At 47.3% G+C, this 20,511-nt stretch overlaps 7 protein-coding genes across 7 annotated transcripts; 2 read left to right on the forward strand and 5 right to left on the reverse strand.

The window, feature by feature from the left end:
* Positions 1-549: 549 nt before the first annotated feature.
* Positions 550-2,253, reverse strand: VTN77DRAFT_9169 (uncharacterized protein; the record flags this gene model as incomplete). The annotated part of the gene is made up of 4 exons (XM_069425747.1): positions 550-1,371; positions 1,424-2,020; positions 2,073-2,145; positions 2,210-2,253. 4 exons carry the CDS (start codon positions 2,251-2,253, stop codon positions 550-552), a joined length of 1,536 nt encoding a protein of 511 aa, XP_069274115.1.
* A 1,297-nt stretch (positions 2,254-3,550) lies between these two features.
* On the reverse strand, positions 3,551-7,714 carry VTN77DRAFT_9170 (uncharacterized protein; the record flags this gene model as incomplete). Its single annotated transcript, XM_069425749.1, has 14 exons — positions 3,551-3,602; positions 3,658-3,755; positions 3,817-3,865; positions 3,916-4,055; positions 4,107-4,265; positions 4,325-4,427; positions 4,481-5,137; positions 5,194-5,459; positions 5,516-5,609; positions 5,661-6,220; positions 6,271-6,498; positions 6,551-7,070; positions 7,173-7,573; positions 7,625-7,714. The coding sequence occupies 14 exons, from the start codon at positions 7,712-7,714 to the stop codon at positions 3,551-3,553; spliced, it is 3,417 nt and encodes a 1,138-aa protein (XP_069274116.1).
* A 915-nt stretch (positions 7,715-8,629) lies between these two features.
* VTN77DRAFT_9171 (uncharacterized protein) lies at positions 8,630-10,327 on the reverse strand (the record flags this gene model as incomplete). The annotated part of the gene is made up of 5 exons (XM_069425750.1): positions 8,630-8,813; positions 8,886-10,003; positions 10,063-10,130; positions 10,196-10,227; positions 10,296-10,327. 5 exons carry the CDS (start codon positions 10,325-10,327, stop codon positions 8,630-8,632), a joined length of 1,434 nt encoding a protein of 477 aa, XP_069274117.1.
* A 622-nt stretch (positions 10,328-10,949) lies between these two features.
* Positions 10,950-11,549, reverse strand: VTN77DRAFT_9172 (mitochondrial 54S ribosomal protein mL58; the record flags this gene model as incomplete). The annotated part of the gene is made up of 1 exon (XM_069425751.1): positions 10,950-11,549. One exon carries the CDS (start codon positions 11,547-11,549, stop codon positions 10,950-10,952), a length of 600 nt encoding a protein of 199 aa, XP_069274118.1.
* Positions 11,550-12,395: 846 nt separating this feature from the next.
* VTN77DRAFT_9173 (uncharacterized protein) lies at positions 12,396-13,589 on the forward strand (the record flags this gene model as incomplete). The annotated part of the gene is made up of 1 exon (XM_069425752.1): positions 12,396-13,589. One exon carries the CDS (start codon positions 12,396-12,398, stop codon positions 13,587-13,589), a length of 1,194 nt encoding a protein of 397 aa, XP_069274119.1.
* Positions 13,590-14,209: 620 nt separating this feature from the next.
* Positions 14,210-16,442, reverse strand: VTN77DRAFT_9174 (uncharacterized protein; the record flags this gene model as incomplete). Its single annotated transcript, XM_069425753.1, has 5 exons — positions 14,210-14,326; positions 14,385-14,427; positions 14,484-14,667; positions 14,720-16,154; positions 16,398-16,442. The coding sequence occupies 5 exons, from the start codon at positions 16,440-16,442 to the stop codon at positions 14,210-14,212; spliced, it is 1,824 nt and encodes a 607-aa protein (XP_069274120.1).
* A 620-nt stretch (positions 16,443-17,062) lies between these two features.
* Positions 17,063-20,452, forward strand: VTN77DRAFT_9175 (uncharacterized protein; the record flags this gene model as incomplete). The annotated part of the gene is made up of 1 exon (XM_069425754.1): positions 17,063-20,452. One exon carries the CDS (start codon positions 17,063-17,065, stop codon positions 20,450-20,452), a length of 3,390 nt encoding a protein of 1,129 aa, XP_069274121.1.
* Positions 20,453-20,511: the final 59 nt, after the last annotated feature.

Raw genomic sequence — 20,511 nt, forward strand, 5'->3', positions numbered from 1 at the left:
GATAGAAGCATCCATGGCTAAAATAGAATCAAAAGCCGAGCACCTGTTGATCCACCGAAGACAACGCCCGAAGCCAGAAACCACCATGTATACCGGAACTTAACGCCATCCTCCAAAGCTCCTCTTTCCATGAAGGACAAGAGACAGCGAGTGCACGCGTTCGAAGCAAAGTGGAAGCAAAACACTCGAGTAGCGGGAAACGTGATAGCCCGTGAGTCGACAGTACCGGCTGTTCCGTTTCAGATCCGGGTAAAAGAACAATAACGGTTAAAAGAAAAAAAAAAGAAAAGAAAAACAGAAAAACGTTTCGAAAATATGATACATGTTTAGCAGAACTACCATGGCATCATGATCAAGAACGATTTGGGAAATACCAAAGTCACCAAAGCCACAAATCAAAGAAGGGTCATTAAAGAGCGCGCAAATCCAGGTGCGAAAAGAATAAGCACACAGGGACGTTGCATGGAGACGAGGGTTTTAAAAGAGCAGCAAGGTTATGGCTACCAAAGGTCGATCGGCAGCGACTCCGGTGAATTATGAGAAAGGAAGCTAAGAAGCTGGCATCGGCTGCGGCTTGCTACCTGCCTGGCCTGGAGCACCCATCGACTTGTGGCCATCACTATGACCGCCGCGACGCTGGCCATGCCCGCGAGCTCCTCGATAAGACCCTCTCCCTCGATTCGAGTTGTAATGACCGCCATTCGCGTGGTTGCCGTGACGACGTGACTGCTGTTCTCCATTGCCTTTGTCGGTATCCACAGCAGTTACTGGACGCTGTTGCGGAGGAGGGGCGATGGGGCGGGGAATAGTCTCAGGTGATTCATAGACATAGAGCTTTTTGTCGATATGTTGAGGGATGGGTTGAATCTCAGTACCCAACTCCTGTTCAATCTTATAAAGATTAAAGCGATCATCCCAGTTAATAAGATTGATTGCCAACCCCAGATGTCCAAAGCGACCAGACCGGCCAATCCGATGAAGATATGTTTCAGCGTTCTTGGGAAAATCGAAATTGATAACGACATTCACGGCTTGAATGTCGATACCACGTGTCAGAAGATCGGAGCAGACAAGATTCCGACAAACACCGTTGCGGAAGTCGTGGAAGACGCGGTTACGGTTATGCTGAAGCATCCGGGCGTGTGAATAGAAACAAGAATAGCCTAGTTCCGTGATTTTCTTCGCCAGAAGTTCGACACGGTTCGTGGAATTGCAGAAGATGATTGACTGGTTGATCTGAAGCTTTGAGAAAAGAGTATTGAGGCAGTGGACTTTCTGTTTCTCTTCAACGAAGGCGTAGTATTGAGTGATGCCTCGCAAAGTAAGTTCATCCATAAGATTGATCTCGTAAGGATTACGCATGTGCTTGTCCTGCTCACCTCGTTAATCATCTGAACATATAGGCGAATCCGGAAGACAGTACCTTGAAAGATTTGACTATTAGAGGGAAGGTGGCACTGAACAGCATGACCTGGCGGTCCTTCGGATGAAACGATAGAAGCTGTTCAATCACCGGCGTAAATTCGGGGGAAAGAAGTTTATCTGCCTCATCCATAACGAACGTGGGACACTCAGAAAGATCAGCGACACCTTTGCTGGCCAAATCAAGCACTCTTCCAGGCGTTCCAACAATGATATGCACTGGATCATTCAGACGTATGATATCGTCCATTAACCCAGTGCCTCCCGTAGTGACCATGACATTGATACCGAGGTGTTTTCCGAGCGTCTTGCAAACCTGTGAGGTCTGAAGAGCAAGCTCTCTTGTAGGCACGAGGATAAGGGCCTGAGTTTTCGTGCTTTTAGGATTGATGCGTTCTAATGTAGGGATAACAAATGCCGCAGTCTTTCCGGTGCCATTCTTAGCTCGTGCAAGGATGTCACGTCCCGTGAGAGCGACGGGTATCGTTTCCTCCTGAATGGGTGATGGCTTCTCAAAACCTGCCTCGAATATCCCCATCATCAATTCCCTTTTGATGTAAAAGTCTTCAAATTCAAGGCCCTTTGTAGCAGTAACATCCTACAACATCGTTAGCGTCACATGAAATAGCGGGGAGTGGCTCGTTCCATACCTCTGTTTGTGTCCTGGTATCCTTCGGTGGGATTCTCAGTTGCTCTTTCCATGAGTTGTCCGTACTTGTATCCCTGTAGTTATAGGAAATTAAGCACATTTACTCTTACATGCTCGTCGTTTGTCTGATTAACATACCCTAGCTTCGTATTATGGAGTTGTGATGCAAGAGCGTCCGCCATGGCGACAATGAGACTGACTGTGCGAGACGAAATTCAACCTTTCAGATAGAGACAATGGCAGATGACTCGGTTATGTCACTCAAGACAAACAATAAAGGCGATGATTGTTTAGGGTGCGCTCGTCTTGAGTGAAAGACACGACAGGAGTATCAGATATCCTTGTTAGATGGGTGAATCGGTCAGCCTTGGAAGAAAGAAGCGGGTTTCGATATTGCCGATATAAGGCAAGTCTTTTGGCATGAGAGGAACTATCTGAATCCTCCCAAAGACTTGTAAACTGAAATTTGAGAAACAGTAGATGTAGAAGATGTCACGTACTTTGATCAAGCAGAGACACAAAAGGTGGGTCGTTCTAGTAAATAACGATCAAAAAAGGTAGGGGAGCCTAGTTTGAGGGAGACTGAAGGATGAGTGCTTCGAGAACGATTCGATGAAGGCTTGAGAGGTAGTGTCTCCTCGATGATGAATAGCGTAAGAGTGGTGGGGAGAAGGAAATTAGAGGCTTCTGTCACGACTGGGAATTTTCAATTCAGATGCTGTGGTTGAGTGGAAGTTGTTGGACGGAGAAGGTTTGGCGGGATCGAATTAGAATAATATCGAAACCACCTCACCGTGCTCAAGGCGGAAGCGCAAAGTTTGCCTTGCCGCTTTAGCCTGGCGGTGGCTAATTCGACTACCTATTTAGGTACTGTACTCCGTACATACATACAGCCTTCCATCTACAAATCCAAAACATCTATAATATATTAGTTTCAGCAACAGATTGGCAAATGGACAAATCAGGTAAGTAAGATCCTCGACAATCAGTCAACCTTATCCATAATCTATGTCTAGAAACTACATACTATCTTCTATGAGAGTTCTCCGATTCAATAAAAAGACAGAAGATCTCATCGATGAATTAGATACCAATCATTTAAGAGCCTCTGGGCCACGAATCTAACAAATTAGTACAAAGAAAGAAAAGTGCTCATTAATTAACGGGTCATGACAGTTCCAAAAAGTTGTGGCAGTAGATACTCCGGAGCTATCTCCATACCTAATATTAATGAACATAGGGATAGAAGTACCATCATTTATGGCTACATTCTGCTCTTACTTCTACAATTTTTTTTCTCTTATCGACAGTGATTAATTGGAGTTAGTAGTACTGTGCTGTACATGTCCTGAAAATGCATAATTGTAGAATCTGCCATCTTGAGCATGTTTTAACAGACCGACCACCCCTCAGGATTTCAATTTGCAAGGCCTGGCAACCATCTTAGAAGAAAATGCGGTATCCGATCGGCAGCACACTTTACGCTTGTCGAAACGATAATGTCCTCTGACCGCGTTCCGGTTCTGCCAGCCTAATAGTGGATTGTTGTCAGCAAAGGCCTCTCCTACAGAACCGAAGAGACGTACTCTTTAACCCGAACGTCCGGAGCGAGGCTTATCTCCGCCCTTGAGCCCGGGGTTATGAGAATGAATTGTCGCCCAATTGATCTTCTGGCTGCCAGCATCTTATATCATATATTCTGTAAGCATTGTGAGATGAAATTGTAGACACGAAAGAGTCCTTACAAGCATATCGATGGCCATTTTTCGATTGACAGAATCCATGTACACGTCGCTGCGCGGAAAGTTAGTGCACAGCATTATCAATGGAGCGTTGTTACATACAACTCATCGAGACAACGAATAGGCGAGCCCATAGCTTCCCAGAGCGATAGCAGAAGGCAGACTTGCGAGAACGACTTTTCGCCGCCAGACAAAGTCTTTGCACCACGACCGGTGCTGTCCCTTGTAATATCTGGCTCAACCTACGGAAAGTCGTCAGACTTGCAGGAAAGAAGCACTATGGGGAGTCTCACCTGCAGATCCAAAAGTTTATTGTCATGATCAGTCAGAAGACGGCCGCGGAAACTTCTTTCACTAAGGAGGTATGTAAATTGTGCCTTCGCTCGGGAAGAGATATGAGCCCTGAATTGATGCCAGCGACTGCGCCGATTGCGCAGAGTTTCCTTGAAAATCTACAGCTGTTTTAGTTTATGCCAGAAAAACGACCAAACTGAGAAGGTCTCTCTCATACCTCTGCAAGTGCTTCAAGTTCTGCAACTTGTTGCTGGGCACGCTCGTAGGCGTTGTTTGCTCTCATTGCCTCCGCCGCAATTTCTTCTCTCGAAGCGCCCATCCTGATAAAAATTTAATCAGATATTCAACCGAATAACCAAGTATATATACTCACTGTTCGTTAAAGTGTTGCAGGTCCTTATGAAGTCTATCAAGCTTCTGGTCAAGGCTGTTAGGGGTTTCGCCCTCGTCGATGGTGACTCTGGGCGACACCATGCTGGCTTTCTCGCTGTAGTCGAGGATACGAGCAACGATTTGTTCTCGTTTATTGGCGATCCTGGCTTTGTCCTGCTTGAGATCATCGAGTCGCACAACTGCAGCATTCTTATCACCGAGGGCCTTTCTTCGCTGTCCCTGAACTTTCGCGTTCTCATGCTCAGCGATCTTGACTTGCTCTTCTAGAGCAGCAATCTCCTCGTCCTTGGCACGCAGTTCATGCCTGGACGCTTTCAATTTCTCCATAATAGAGTTCATAGCGATAACACTATCCTCGTACGAACTTTGGTTCAGTCGCTTTTCTTCCTCGGCCTCTCGAAGAGCTGCTTTGAGCGCCTCCAAACGCCCATCCTCTACACTATCCCTGTCTAAAGCGTCACTGAGTTCTTCTACCTGGTCCTCGATCCTCTGGAGTGCAATTTGCAACTCATTTTCTTGCCTTTCATGCCTGGAAAGTGCCTGCTTGCAGCGTTCCAATTGGGATTTGGATGCAGCTAGCCTCTGCTCCATGCCGTTCATTGTGTTTTTGAGCGCTGCAATCGTCTCACGTTGGAGCCTGTAAAATCGAAGTTAGTGTCCTGTAGGATATAGAGGGAATAGATGGCAACGTACCTGATTTGGGAATCTACGTCGGTTCTCATTCGGGGTCTCCCCGTGTAAGCAGGGACAGGAGTCTGACTAGGCTCCCCTGTTCGACTGTAAGAGAGATGAATGCCTCGACGCCGATCCGCTTGGTCGATGCTATAACACCGCTTCACATTTTTTGGGCGCGGGCCCTCGAAAAGGACAGCGGAAGCCTCTTCCAAGTTTTCAATAAGAAGCATTTGTTCTATACCATGATTGATAATCAACTGTCGACGAACTAAGTCGTTGTCAATCTAGATTCGGCATTAGACTCATCTCATAGCAATATGAAGGACAACACGTTACGCACCTCAAGAACTCTTAAGGCAGTATCAAAATGTGAGTCTGGTTCATGTTCGGCAGTCTCAATCTTGCCTTCGCTTCCGATGAATATGGGACAGACGCTGATAGTTCGTTAGAAATTACCCCTGCAACATGGAAATGATAGGCCATACCAGTTGACCCTTTGCATGATGTCGGACAGGATATTCATGTCCCGTTTGGAAGTAACGATGAAACTGCTCAAAGTCGTGCCGAACGAGTTCTCCAGGACTGCCGACCATTTTGGCTTCAACAGCCTTACATGATGGCCTATCGGGCCGACTGGAGGCCGACTAAAGGATTTCTCCTCACGAATTGCTCTTAAGAGCATTGGCATTCTTTCATGGAAACCCGCATCCTGGGCCCCACGATCCTTCACGAGATTTTTAAGTAGGGTTTCAGCTTGCTCAATGTCCCACTTCTGCTTGGCAAGCGGTGCACTATTCTGTTTTACTTCTTCTTCCGCTTTTCGAATATCTTCGCGAAGACGGTGTGCATCTTGCAGATGCTCTTCATAGCGTTGTCGAGCTCGAACTGCTTCAGACTTCCGCTGTTCAAGTTCTTGCTGCCTTCGAGCATAGCTTCCACCATTGATGTCTGCCAGGCGCTGGCTCTCTTGAGCGATGTCTCGCTCTATGTCCTTGATCCGCGATTCAGCTGCCTTGAGATGTTCACGTATCGATCGTTGCTGGGCCTGAAGACTTGTTAGATAGGTATCGAGAAGTAGACGGAAGGAGAACAAACCTGCATATCATGACGCTCATTCATTTCTTCATCGATTCGAGATTTTATCTCTTTCTTTTCATCCTGTGCCCGCTCGAGATCCGCAATTGCTCCGTTTAAGACCCGAGCAGCAACTTCAGACTCCCGCTCTGCCTCCTGAAAAGCAGCATCAAGTCTAGCGATTTCAGATTCAGCGGCAGCGACCATTTCATCGGCTTTGGCAATTTCGTTGTCCAAAGAATCGCGGATCTAGACGGAATTAGCATTGATATCAGGCAAAGAGGAAACCGAATCTGCTAACTCTCTCCTGCTCTTCAACTTGAGCCCAAGCCATCTGCCTTCGCAAGTTTCTAATCCGTTCTCTGAGAGAGGCGTGCTGATCGGAGATTTCTAATCTTCGTTCTGCTCTCTCTTTCTGATCTTTTAAGACTTTGATATCATCCTGCCGGTTTCTGAGCTTTTGTTCGATCTGATCAATTGATTCTTCGATTAGGCGATAATCATGGTCCAGTTGTTCCAACTGGACGCCTTTCACGAAGAACTTGTACTTTTCAGCAGGGCTAGAGGTGCTTAAAAACTGACGAGCCATGTCCTGGGAAAGAACATTCATAGGATTATCGATCTGCAGTGAGAAAAAGTCCGTGATAGCGTCCAATTCGGACTTTTTTGTCGATACTATGCGCCCAGCCTCATTTTTGATTTTGAAGCCACTAGCGCCGTTCCTCGAGAAAAGGCGTTCCACGATTATAGACTTGCCATACTCTTCGGGCATATAGGCACCATCACCCTGGTTTTTTAGCCGTACAATTATGGTGGCAGATCTGTAGTTCTGTTAGGTGAGCAAATCAATATCCGCACATGAGTCTATCCAACGTCCAGCGCAAACAGTGAACAAAATTGAGGAATGGAAATGGCCTGCTCACTCTTTTCCCTCTTTGATGAAACTCTTCAAACTTTGCCCTCGATTCGTGGCGGATGCCTTGCCTCCCAAACATAGGGTAATAGCCGTAAGAATTGCACTTTTACCACTGCCATTTTTACCGACAATGAAATTGATAAGCGGTCCAAGTTCGACGGAGAAGTGCTCATGACACATGAAATTATAGCAATCCACTCGCTCAATAATGCCATGATCTGCCGGTACATTTGGTTCGTCACTGTAGGAAGAGTATTTTTCTTGAATTATCTGAGTTGCGCGCAGCTCTAACTCATCCTCATCATCGAGATCCGGCCCAACGGATTGCCGCATTAGATCGACCCCCGGATCCTCACTTTGATCGGTATTTTCTGACGACACGCTCACTGAGGTACGACGCCGTTTCCTCTGCGGAAGTCAGATCAAAGCTATTGCTAAGAGAGAATTCAAGAGATTTACCGAATCAATAGACCGACCGTCGTGCATGGCATCATCATTGATGGGAGATGCAACGTCCAAAGCCGTACGCTGACGTTTCACTGGAGCCATTCCTGCTTTCGTCACTCTGTTTACGCGAATAAGGCGTAAAGCATATAAGGTGGTCGATGTGATAATCTATCAAATATCGTACGAGACCCGCGTCGCGTCAATAGTCGCGTCGAGGTAGGCGTGTGGTCATGTGATACCAATGATAACCTTATTGGCAGGTACATACATATTACTAGGTAGGTAGGTCCTACAGCCCTGTTCGGGAGGGCCTTGACTACCTAATTTAAATAGATTATTAATAATAATCAAGCGATCGAGGTTCATCGCATCTCTGACTATTGCTTCATTACAGGCGAGTGCTGAAGCCTTTCAATACATTGTTGGAATAGGTTCCATATAAGTAGCTTGCATAAATAATTAGATGGTTGCACGTTGATCTTAACTGTTTCACTGTTGCTATGTCAACACCTGTAGTTGAGTATTTTCGTGCAATCCTTGGCCAGTCCCTGCCATGTCCCGTATATATCATTTACCTACTAGGGCTTTCAGAAGAAACTCGACAGAACCTTATTCAAAAGAATCGATATACAAGTCCCTACTCCTAAGTCCGCTGTCTCCAATCATTTGGCAACCGAATTCCTTTCTTTAGTCCTTAGACTGGAGATATCTCAATAATGCTCTCGCAGGTATCAGTAATATTTCATTTGAAATAAAGACTTGATGCCGCAGCTACAACTGCCATTGTTCACATCGTCGCAAATAAAGATGAAACTCTATTGGAGATCCCCCGTACAATGTGCATCGAGCTACCTAATTAGGTAGAAGAGGAAGTGGGGCTTAGGTATCTTCATGCAATAAGCGAATGCGTGACCATTTATACTCAGTAGTATGTGGCGAAACGCCTAGGTTGCCAATATCTTAACGGGGCAATGATCAGCTTCGAATTGCATCAGCTCTCCCCAAGAATCTTGACTCTCAGGCGCTAATAGGTTCCTCCGCAACATAATGCAGATAAGCACCAAGTAACTTTGTCCCCTGAATATAGTTCCTCCTGTCGAGCTTTTCATTAATGGAATGGGCAGCATCTGTAGAACTTCCCATAGGTAACAGCAGCACGTTCTTGCCAGTTGCTTGCTCGAACGTCAACGTTACAGGAATACTGTACTTCCATTAGCTCCTGGAAAATTTGACGGTGGAAGGAAATGCCGGAGGAGTCGGCAAAATAACATACCTGCCACCTTCCCGAGTCATGTCTGGTTCCACTCCAAAGACTTGCTTAACAGCCTTGCTAGCAGCGGTGAAATTCCAGTGCTTTGGGCTAGCGACCCACCACTTCCCTTCATGTTGCAGCCAAACGTCAAGCTTGTTCTTGCTGTTTAGTTTGGCAAACTCGCTCCGGACGTAATCGAAGACGAGTCGATTCACATCCTCACTCTCCATATTTGGAACGGTTCGGATGGAGAATTTACCGATCACTTTCGCTGGAATCACCGTCTTGGCCCCTGGGGCTGAAAAGGCGCCTTCAATTCCATGAATAGACAGTGATGGGTATCTCCATCTAGCCATTAACGTCCTCTCTTTGGTTGGATGAATACTCGTTTCACTCCCCAATGAATCATGAAGGTCCTGCATTGAGTAGCTGATCCCAGGATAAAGGGCTTTCTCCTCCTCTGTGAGCGGCGCAACGAGATCCATCAGACCAGGAATTTGAATGTTGCCCTGCGAATCCACCAGCTTTGACAGAATAGTAACTAGATCGGTCATAGGTTCGTGAGCGGAGCCACCGAAGACGCCACTGTGAAGGTCCTGGCCAGGACCGGAGACACTGATAGAATAGTAATTGCACCCTCGGAGACCATAGGTAAGACACGGCTTCTCCGTTCCCAGCCAATAATTATCAGAGATACAGACAGCGTCTGTGTCTTTGAAAAATCCCTTGCTTTCAGCTTTGATGAAGTCATCTAGACCTTCAGATCCGTACTCCTCCATGCCCTCAAAGCAGCAGAGCAGGTTGACGGGAAACTCGATACCGGCTTTCTGATGCGCCTCGATGACATTCAGCCAGCCCATAACAGGGCCCTTATCATCTGTGCTACCACGACCGTACATTCTTCCCTTCTCGTCAATTGTCAACTCAAACGGCTCGGTAGCCCATCCATCCTCCTTCAAGGCCGGCTGAACGTCATAATGTCCGTACACAAGGATTGTCCGCTTGTTCTTGTCGTTGCCATATCGAGCAATGACGACTGGCGGTAGGTCAAGATGCTCTTTGCCAGGCTGTTTGCCTAGCGGGCGTTGGTGCACCTCTGCTCCAAGTGCCTCGAGTTCGGAAGCGAGGAATTGGGCCATCTGATATGGCCAAGAAGTTAGAATGAGAAGGTCATTGCGTAGCAATCATCCGAACACACCTTGAAAACATCCTTCCTGTGCTCCTCCTGAGCAGAAATTGACGGGATGGCCACCGCTTTCCGTAAACCTTTCATAAAATGAGTACATCCAACACGAAAACCGAGAGTTGAGTTGTTTAGAAAAAGCACATACGCTCAATAAAAGAATCAGACAACTCGTCCACTCTGGAGTAGCATACAGTTTAGTTTGAAGCCTCAGCCCACAGCGAATGAATGGAAGGCGGTTCACGTACTGCTTGAAGAAAGGTTCCAATTGAGGAGCCATTTTCGGGTCGCTGATGTTTTCGTAAAAAAAACGACGACTAAAATAGAGGCGAGGCGAATTACGAATCACAGACGGTTGTATTTGAGGACGATAAGGTAAAAATATGGCAGGAGGTGCGAAGGATGCCGTGAATGATCTGACTGCATGCCGGCGGAGGGGTAGTAGGGCGGGGACCATCTCTGCGTGAAATGCGAGAACCATACTGGCGTAGTGAAGGCGTTTGGTTTTAGCGAATAAGAACGAGTTTTTATGCGGAAAGACTCGTGACACCATACCACATCCATGTCGCAGTGCCAAACTCACGGGTCGGGACGGGAAAACTTCAAGTAATTAGGTAATTACCTCGAGGAACACAGGACTGAACTCACTGCTCAACGGTGAGATTGTTAGTTTTTATTTTTCGTATTGATTTTCTTCTTTTTGAATCATCGAAGTTGTGTGAATAGGACAAGAAGACTTCTAGATTCAACAAAATAATACTACATACAATACATAAGAACAGTAGAGCTCCCCAGATCCCATCTGCATTGATTATCGAAAAGTTGACATGTTGCAATTCGCAACAGGCAGTCCGATTTTGAAGACCGCGAAAGGCGTAAGTGATAATTCAACCGCCATCTTGTCACTCGTCACTGCTCCAGGCTTGCTTCCGAAGTTGTCTGTCCTCCCGTGCCATTCTTCGCTTCACGCCCCATCTCGATTGTACAGCCTCAAGCACTTGCTTCTGAATTTCCTTTTTCTGTGGACTAGCCTCACAAACCATAGCGATAAAGATCGGTGAGCACTGGAAACGCTTGGCTAACTTCCACCTACTCCACGTCATGGGATCGCCGAGCCGAAGTCGGCGGATCTCTTCTATGTCCGCTGGAGTTAAATGGTATTTCTTTTCTTGAGTCTTGTTGAAAACTGGGGGAAAATCCGGCTCTGCTGCCTGCTCAGAAGTATCTTGACGGAGCGTTCGTCGCACATCGTCTGGAGGAAGAAATTTGGTGGGTGTGTGATAAACAGATGGAGCGCTGGACGGAGGGTTGAAAATGATTCCATCACGAGGCTGATCAGAAGGCCCAAATGAAGCGTCTGGTTTCACCCGTAGCCGCTGCTTGGTTCGACGGTACGAAGATTGATTTCGTCGCGGTGTCACTGTGGCCGACTCGCACCAGGAAGGGAGGAGAAACGGCAGTGCCAGCAAAGGCCGTCTGGGAACGACTGAAATTGTAGCCATGGGAGCGCAAAACACGTGGCGGAGGCGCCGACTATCGCAGAAAGTGTAAAGAATATATTAAACAACTGCGTGCCAAACGAGAAGACGGTGTGGCATTCGATGTCTCTTGAAAACCCCAAGTTGACAGACCGCAGGACTAGGAGTAAAGTCGATAGAAAGATACCATTATCTGCGAGAAGTAGAACTAAATGGCAGCAGCAGAATGAGCCAAGGAGTGGAGCCACCGAAAGAAACAAAGAGCATTAACAACACTGCAGGGAGACTTGCCGTTCAATGACCAGAACAAGCCTCTGAGAGGAGAATTCCGGCACGGCAAAAAGCCTACGGAGTACAGAGTACGGAGAAATGTTTTCACGTGACCAAACAGCAACAAGGCTTTGCAGCCTCAGGCTGAGATCTCGTCCCGCAACAATCCGAAGCCAGCCGCCTACTGTATGTAGTAATGTTAAGGGCCGGTCGGTCCTTAAAGAGGCAGATGATCGTAATAACTCAACGCGAGAGCCGAGTCACTTCCATCAATTCCAGAATCACCGTTCTCCAATGATCGTTATTCTTTTACCTACACTTCTTACTGGTTATCGTTGTTATTGTCGTGCTGCCGATTGTGCTGCAGCTAAGCCTTGCTGTTCCATCACGTCTTCTATATCGGAGTGCTAATCAGTTCTCTGCATTCGTTCTATCGTGTTGGTTTTCCGCGTTGAAGTCTATATCGACAAGGGCGTGGTCACCGACATCGACCCCAGCCCTTTCCATATCGGCCGGCCTCGTGTATGTATCTTGCAGCTCAAGCTTTGGTGGATACAAGTATTACAGACATTCCTACCTCAGCAGGAATTGGGTTTCAAGATGGGCCATGAGAACTCCCCCGTCTTGAGAAATCAAATGGCGCTTTCACAAGATCCTTCCGACCACAAATCCTCCAACATCCACGCGTCAGACCCGAATGTATGGGACAATGATGGTACGATGCAGTCACCTCGGGATCAGCAATCGGTATTCACAACTGAACAGTCAATAAATGAAATCGAATTGGGAGTATCACGAAAGCCTCTGGAACTAGACAGCAAGAAGGATCTTGACCAGCAACAGTACATTGATGCAACACATACGACGTCTATAGCCTCGAGCAACCAATTCACAGCAACGCGGCCAACATCTCCCCTCTACTCTCCGGACTTTGCTCGGCCCACAATATCTCCTCGCTTTGCGAAACACTCATATCGGTCGCCTTTGTCGCCGGGGCGGGCCATTTATTCGTCTTCCCCGCGGATGCATTCTCCTGCATCTTCTCAGATATTTGAGCGTAGTGTTCAGGAAGACATCCTACCTGTGCAGGTATCGCCGTCCATCCCTTCCCACATCATGACCGACAATCATATACCACCCATATTAGATGCATCGTCTGCGGCAATCACGGACGACCGTCTTGACCCTGACTCCGTTGAAATCATCACACACAGCATTCACCAACCAGCTGCGGTAACAGTTACTGGGACTTATGCAGTTGATCAATCAGCGGCTTCTTCGTGGCATGAAGACATCGCTGCGCATCCTGTGGAGAACGAGGCAGTTTCCAACTATGGGGCATTAGATTCTGCCGATGTACGGCGCCTCAGCTTTATTTCATTTGCCGACGTCGTGCATGCGGAACACGTCGAGAATGGTGAACAATTCAGCAGCCGAGACTCCCTTCACAACTTGGCGTTGTCCAACAATCCAGCTGCTCTAACTGCCCGTAACCGATCTCCTTCCCCTATATGCTCTCCCGTGTCTTCACACAGACTCAGCACATCTCCGCCAACGAGCGTATCGCCATCATCTAAAGGATTAGAAACATCCCCGAGCCGTGGACGGCGTCGGCCGGGAAGTCCATTATCCCTTCCTCTCCACAGTTCACATTCCGGCAGCTTTCATGGAGAGCTTAATATTGAGACTATGAGACAGGTGTTGAGAAGAACAGGTAGTGGTGACATGAGTGGTATAAGGAGTGTCCAGTTGAGCACTGGAGACGATGAAACTCTTGATCGTGCTGTCAAGTAATGGACATGACGAACTGATTTTGCCATCAAACGCTATCTAATTGGAGGGTAGTTCATTTAAATTTAAGCAGAACGGTTGATTTTCTCGTCCTATTCTTTACAATATTCCCAGACATGGTAATTCTCGGCTTCTATTGTTATTCGGCATGCATTTTGTTACATTTATCCCAGGCAGAGAGCGGGAGCTCACCGCATAGGGACACCCGCGGCAATCGGCCTTGAGCTGACAGATCCGCGTAATGGAAATAATCAATCAATCAATGTTTGGAGAGGGTCCCACTGCGCCGACGGATCCCAGTCGTTCCCAACTTGCCAGTTATCTCTGCAAGAAATGTTAGCTTCAAACAATTGAGAAAAGGCGATACATGACGTCCTCGATTGCTTCCTCGCTTTAGATTAGGACACGTTAGATACATTAAGACCCCAAGTTGAAACCCAGCGCATCTCTCGGTCATACACACTGCGGTAATTGCTCTCGACGCAATAGGCTGGACATTGGTTGCAGCACTTGCTCTGAATTCTGATGTCAGAAATTATCCAGGGGAATCGAGAACACTATTTCGTGCATGAGATACGGCCGGCCACCTATATAGCCATGCCATTAAGATATAAAGATTGATTTCATGTGACGCTCTGTGCTGCTTGCAGAGCTCGCTCAATCCTGGCACAGAGATCTCCTGAATCCTCTAGTCCTACACTAACTCTGACCAAATCGGACGGAACACCGAAAGACGATGCCTATATCGCAATCAGCAACAGAAAGTCTGAGACGGTTGTACGAACAGGAATAACTCACCCATTCAAGCTCGTTGTAATGAGCCAGGAGCGTGTAAGGACAGCTAAAGAAGCATGCGTTAGACAGGGCCAACTCATGGAAAGAGATAAGGTCAAATACCTGAGAGTAAAGTTTGTCCCAAGACTAGGACCCTTCAAAACTTCAAGAACATCGAAGAAAGCTATCGCTGCCTCAGTCGTATGGAAGGCTACCGAAAACAAGCCGCCATAACCGCCATTGGGATTGCGGCAAGAGTCATAAAATGACTTCGTTGGACTATATTTGGGGTAGTAGACTTCTTTCACTATCATCCAATCAGCAATGTCCACTTTATTCGATATGGCAAGCATGCGCACCAAGAGAACTGGATTTGAGAAGTGCCGTGACAGATTCGGTCGTTCTATTGATTTTCTCAATTCTCGATACGAAGTCACGGCTATTTCTCTCGAGGAAGACAGCATCCTCGACCCAAAGATTGTCTTCATACTCCGACGAGAAGGCTGCTTTCAAGCTGTCGTAAAAGCGCCCATGAGGGTTGAGAACAGCACTTCCTCCCATGACATTACTGTCGCCACTGAAGATCTTGGTCAGGCTGCTAACGACAACATCCGCATGTGGAAGTACGTTAACATTGATGAAGTTGCCGACAGTTTCATCCACCACTACCGCGAAGTCATACTTCTGAGCAAGTGCGGCTATGCGCTTGAGATCCGGCGATCTGAGCAAGGGATTCCCCGGGAATTCTGTAAACAAAGCCAGGAATCTTTCACCATTTAGCAATCGTCGTTCCAGATCATCGAGATCCTCGGAGGATCCATGTCCGTAAAATAAACAGCCTGGACCCCATTTCTCGAGGACTTTCAACGTGTCAATATACGGGAAGCCAAAACATATACTCTTCAAGGGACCCCTAGCGATCATCAGATTCTGGTGGGTATTGAAGATAGAACTCATGCCCGTAGGGAAAAGGAACACGTCGTCTTCCGTTAAACCTGCGATTCTGCCACCAGAAGAGGTGCTCTCAAGGGCTTCGCTCAGCTCAACGTTAGCTGTGAGCGAACCGGCTATTCGCCTTCGGATGGCTAACTTAGCATTATCCGCTAGAGAAGTGCTCAAATTACGTCCGAAACGTTCCTCAATAAATTGTGCATATTCCCGACCCTCCGACATGTTCTTGTTCCTCGAGATGGAATCGGGCTCCCTAGTGGCAGGCAGTGTAACTTCTCTTGCAGGCCCCTGCACAGAAGTCTTCTGCTGATACCTTTTGGGGCCCTTGGAGAATGTCTGACTTTTCGTATCTAATGACTTAGATTGGTTATCCTCGACGAGGTATCCATCTTCCAGAGCATCCAAGCAAAATTCACTTCGGCGACTTGAGATGCCGTCGCCAGTGTGCTGCCATACTTGCTTAGCAATGCCAGCATATGCCTTGGGGTATATAACACAGAACAGTTTGGATGTGACATCAAAGCTTCCATCAGCACCTGCTACCGCCGAAGCAGCCCCAGGGGATGGAACGAAGCCGACAACCCGCACTTTATCTAAGTCATCAGGCAGTACCCTAGTCACCATGAACGAACGGCACACCCGTGCAGTCTTCAGAGAGGGAAAGAGCGTTGCGGACTCATTTTCTGGATCCCCGCAGCGACGTACGATCTCTTGCGACAGCTTTTGGATGCTTGGATGCACAAAAAATCTGGGATATCCACATTTCATCTTACTCACGACCCATTCTTCCCCTTCCTCGTAACCAATGTTGGCCTTCCATGTGGGAAGGGACACACTGACAGCCTGTGGTAGGTCTGGTTAGCGCTCAGGGAAAAAAGCACATACGGTCGCGCATGAACTTGAGCGAGAGTTTATTCCATGGTGGGGCTTCCTATCGATAGCGGACAAGGAGGACAGATATTGAACAGACGCAAGGTAGGTACATTATCAAAATTGATCTGAGGGAAAGTAATCAAGAATATACTTGAAATGAACACGAGTTTTTGGAAATGCGGAATCTGGCACACTCAAAGAGCTGAAACGTACATGAGCGGTATTTGGAGGCACAGGACCTCCAATTGCCTGAAGCATATTGAGCTGTTTGCAAAGTTACGAGGTTTTGTACAGCATCAGAAATGCCCTTTCTTAATGCTGAACCAGCTCAATGTAATGGGAAACCTGCTGATAGAACAACGAGGACGATTATGAATCATAATATTTCTCCAAGCGAGTTACTGGTTGCTTTTCAACAGAGCGACTTCGGCCCGCATTCCAGTTGAAGTCCGACTTTGCTGCTGTGGCTGCCACAGTGGCTGTGGCTGTGGGTAACTCGAAAATGCACCTCACTGGACGCGATCAGAAATCCACCTACCTAACTAAGGTAGCCTACTAGCCACAGAGCGCATTGTCTCGCTAAAGCCTTCGAATCATGTGTTGAGTGGGGTGCTCATTATTAACCGTTAATCCCCCTCCCAGCCACAATTCGAGTAAATCCAAGTTGAAGATCCGTATTGTGATTGGTGTAAATTATCCATCGCTTTTATCAGGTAGTAGCTAGGTATGCAACACCGGAACTTTTTTTTTCTCTCCATCCTACAAAACGTTCCAACAAATCTCAGTCATACGCTGCTATCACATCGTGCCATAAGTTTGCGGCGCCACTTCTCATTTCGTCTCTTTCGGCACAAAGGTGTTTGGATTTGTTGGGCGTGATGATCCCACATACTGCTAAGAGAAGAAAACTCAATCCCACAGAAACCGACAATGCTGCACAGGTCGAAAACAGTCTCCCTGACGCAAGGCTGCGCACCGGCAACAGTAACTCTGCGGAGTCCACAGATGAAAATGAGATAGTCCAGGGTACACAAACGAAAAGTTCGGACAAGTCATTACCGCGGAACAGCGAGAGTAAGCGAGTCAATACCGATCGATCTGCTGAATTCGCGCGTGCGAACGGATTGTCGAAGTCCAGCCTTTTTAAGCTTCAGACCGACGAGCTACTCACCGAGCTGAGGCCCGACTACGATAAGCTGGTTTCCCAAGTTCACAACATACTGGGCAAAATCAAGGATACCATATGTCGCATCCCTGACCGACCACCGAAGCCGCCGCTGGAAGCGGAGAGAGAAATGCGAAACATGCATGGCATTGCTGTACCATTTCCATCTCCATCCCCAGAAGAAGATTCCAAGTATCCCATGGCATTCCGCTCACCAGCAGATGTCAATGTTGTGGGCAGCGTTGCTCTCCGTACTGGGATGCGAATGTCAGATCCTTTCAACATCGATTTAGCTGTGACCATGCCTGGTACACTCTTTCAGGAGAAGGATAACTTGAACTACAGATTCTTTTACAAACGAGCATACTACATCGCATGTATTGCGGCAGGGATACAGGAGGAGAAGAGTCTCCCCTTAACGTTGACTTTCGGTCTCCAAGATGGAGACAGTCTCCGTCCGATAATCTTCTTAGAGCCCAGTGACGATGCTTCCAATGACTTGATCCGTCTAAGACTACGTATCCGTATCATTACTGCAATTGAGGATGACGTCTTTCCAATTTCGAAGACCCTTCCAATGAAGAATAACATTCGGTCCGCTGCTCTGGTCGACAAGCCAGGATCGAGCGGTGAAGAGTCCACTCCTTTCTACAATAGTTCTCTCCGATCGGAAGCAACCGTTACACCATATCATAGATATCTTCATTCAGCTATACAGAAACATGAATCTATGAGAGATGCATGCATCCTTGGACGGACTTGGCTTCGGCAACGAGGATTTGGAACTGCAGTTCACGACGGTGGCTTTGGGGGCTTCGAATGGACGGTACTTTTGGCTCTTCTCTTTGAGGCTGGCGGTCCGAGTGGAAAACCCGTTTTGCTGCCTTCATATAGCAGTTACCAAATTTTCAAAGCAGCTATGCAATTTTTGTCTGGAAGAGATCTCATGCAACCTCTGACGTTGTTTGCCAGTGATGTGTCATTTCCCCCTGGTGGACCAGTCTTATATGATGGAAGAAGGGGTCTGAATATTCTCTACAAAATGACACCATGGTCCTACGGGCTGCTTCGCCATGAAGCTAGATTAACTTTGGCAATGTTGAACGAGTCGCGCTTCGACCATTTCGACAAGATCTTCATTCTTCAGATCAACGAGCCAATGTTAAGATTCGACCGAGTCTTTTCTCTTACCTGTCCGCAGCAAATTGATGGAACACTCCAACTTCTCCGGTATCAACATGCCATATATCGGGTCTTGACGACGGCACTTGGCGACAGAGTCCGGCTCATTCACTTGTCAAGTCAGGATGTCCAGTCTTGGTCGCCAGCATCGCACCTCGCTAGCCAGAAAAGCCACAAGAAAATTATGGTTGGGCTTCTTTTGGACGCTGAAAATGCCAACCGTCTTGTCGACCACGGGCCACCCGCAGAACAGAAAGATGAGGCTGCGTCGTTTCGGGCGTTTTGGGGTGAGAAGGCCGAATTAAGACGTTTCAGAGATGGCAGGATTTTAGAAAGCCTCGTATGGTCAGAAGAGGAATCCGCAAATTCAGTGGTGCACCAGGTATTGGCCTATGCTTTGCGTCGTCACTTGAATATCTCCGAAGACTACATCAGGTGTACTGGTGACGAGTACGACGAAAGAGTCCGTCGTTTCTGTGGACCTATTTCCTCTTCCAGCGGCCCCTTTCAACTTATTTATGACGCTTTTCAGGCTTTGCAACAATCTCTTCAAAATATGGAAGATATTCCTCTTTCGGTCAGACAGCTCCAGCCAGCAAGCCCACTCCTTAGATTTACGGCACTTTCAGCAATGTCCGAAGGAAGCATCATTAGTGAGCCGGTTGAGGTTATCCTACAGCTCGAGAGTTCTGCAAGGTGGCCAGATGATCTCGTCGCTATTCAACTGACAAAAGTCGCTTTTCTCACCAAAATCGGTGATCTCTTGAAGTCCAATGGATCTATCCATTCATTTAGGATCGGTTTGGAAAATGAGTCGAGCAAGATATTGAACAGGGCATTTCTCGATGTTATACACACCTCCCAAGTGGTTTTTCGTCTGAGAATTCATCATGACCGGGAACAGACTCTACTCGAACGCAAGCTAAAGGAAAAAGGCCTTAATGTTCGTGTAAAAGAGGAGTTTGCGGCTGCACTCGCAGAATATAAGCAGCTTTTCATCCAAAGTCCTCGCCTCACCCAAGCAATTCGTACACTCTGTACTCGATTTTCTCTTCTATCGCCAACTATACGTCTCATGAAACACTGGTTCCATTCGCACCTTCTTCTTTCTAACGTCAAGGAAGAATTTATCGAACTACTCACGACACATACTTTTGTTCAATGTTATCCATGGGAAGTCCCTTCAAGTGTCATGAGTGGCTTCTTCCGAACTCTTCTATCTATATCCAGATGGAATTGGCAGCGAGAACCATTCGTTGTGGATCTCGGGGGTCTCACTACACAAGAGCTAAGTGAGATCGAAACGCGATTCTTAGCATGGCGAACTATCGATCCCGCAATGAAGAAAGTTGCTTTAGTTGTCGCTTCTGAAATAGATCCAGATGGCGTGACATGGACGCTGAATGGAATGCCCCCTAAGGTTGTGGCAGCTCGGATCTCGAATTTGGCAAAGGCAGCCGTGAATCTGCTCAAGCAAAAAGGCACTGATCTCAACATCGAGAATCTCTTTAAGTCATCCCTTGCACCCTATGATTTCGTCATTCACCTTAATCCAAGACAGACCGGGCATGATCGTCGGCGTGATTCACTGAAATTCAAAAACATCGGGAACGCAGATTCAGACAAGTTCGAACCATCGAACACAGTCACGTCCTTTCTTCAAGAACTCCAGGCAGCCTTCAGTCATTGCATACTATTCTTCTACGGAGACAAACAATGCAACGTCATCGGAGGGCTTTGGAAGCCACAGTTGACAACGCCCAAGCCTTGGGGCTTGAAAATGGCTTATTCTACTTGCCCAGCAGCGGCTGATTCATCGAAGGAGACAAATGACGTAACGTTGAACAGGTCTTCCATTTTGAACGAGATTGCCAGACTGGGCGGTGGCATGGTTGAGAGCATTGAAATCCATGGTAACTGAGAGAAGGAAGGGGAGGAGAGGGGGGGGGGGGGGGGTTCATGCACGTTCTGTCTCTTTTG

This window comes from Rasamsonia byssochlamydoides, assembly GCF_041956645.1.
Source record: "Rasamsonia byssochlamydoides strain NRRL 3658 unplaced genomic scaffold VTN77scaffold_83, whole genome shotgun sequence".
In the NCBI taxonomy this organism is placed as follows: domain Eukaryota; kingdom Fungi; phylum Ascomycota; class Eurotiomycetes; order Eurotiales; family Trichocomaceae; genus Rasamsonia; species Rasamsonia byssochlamydoides.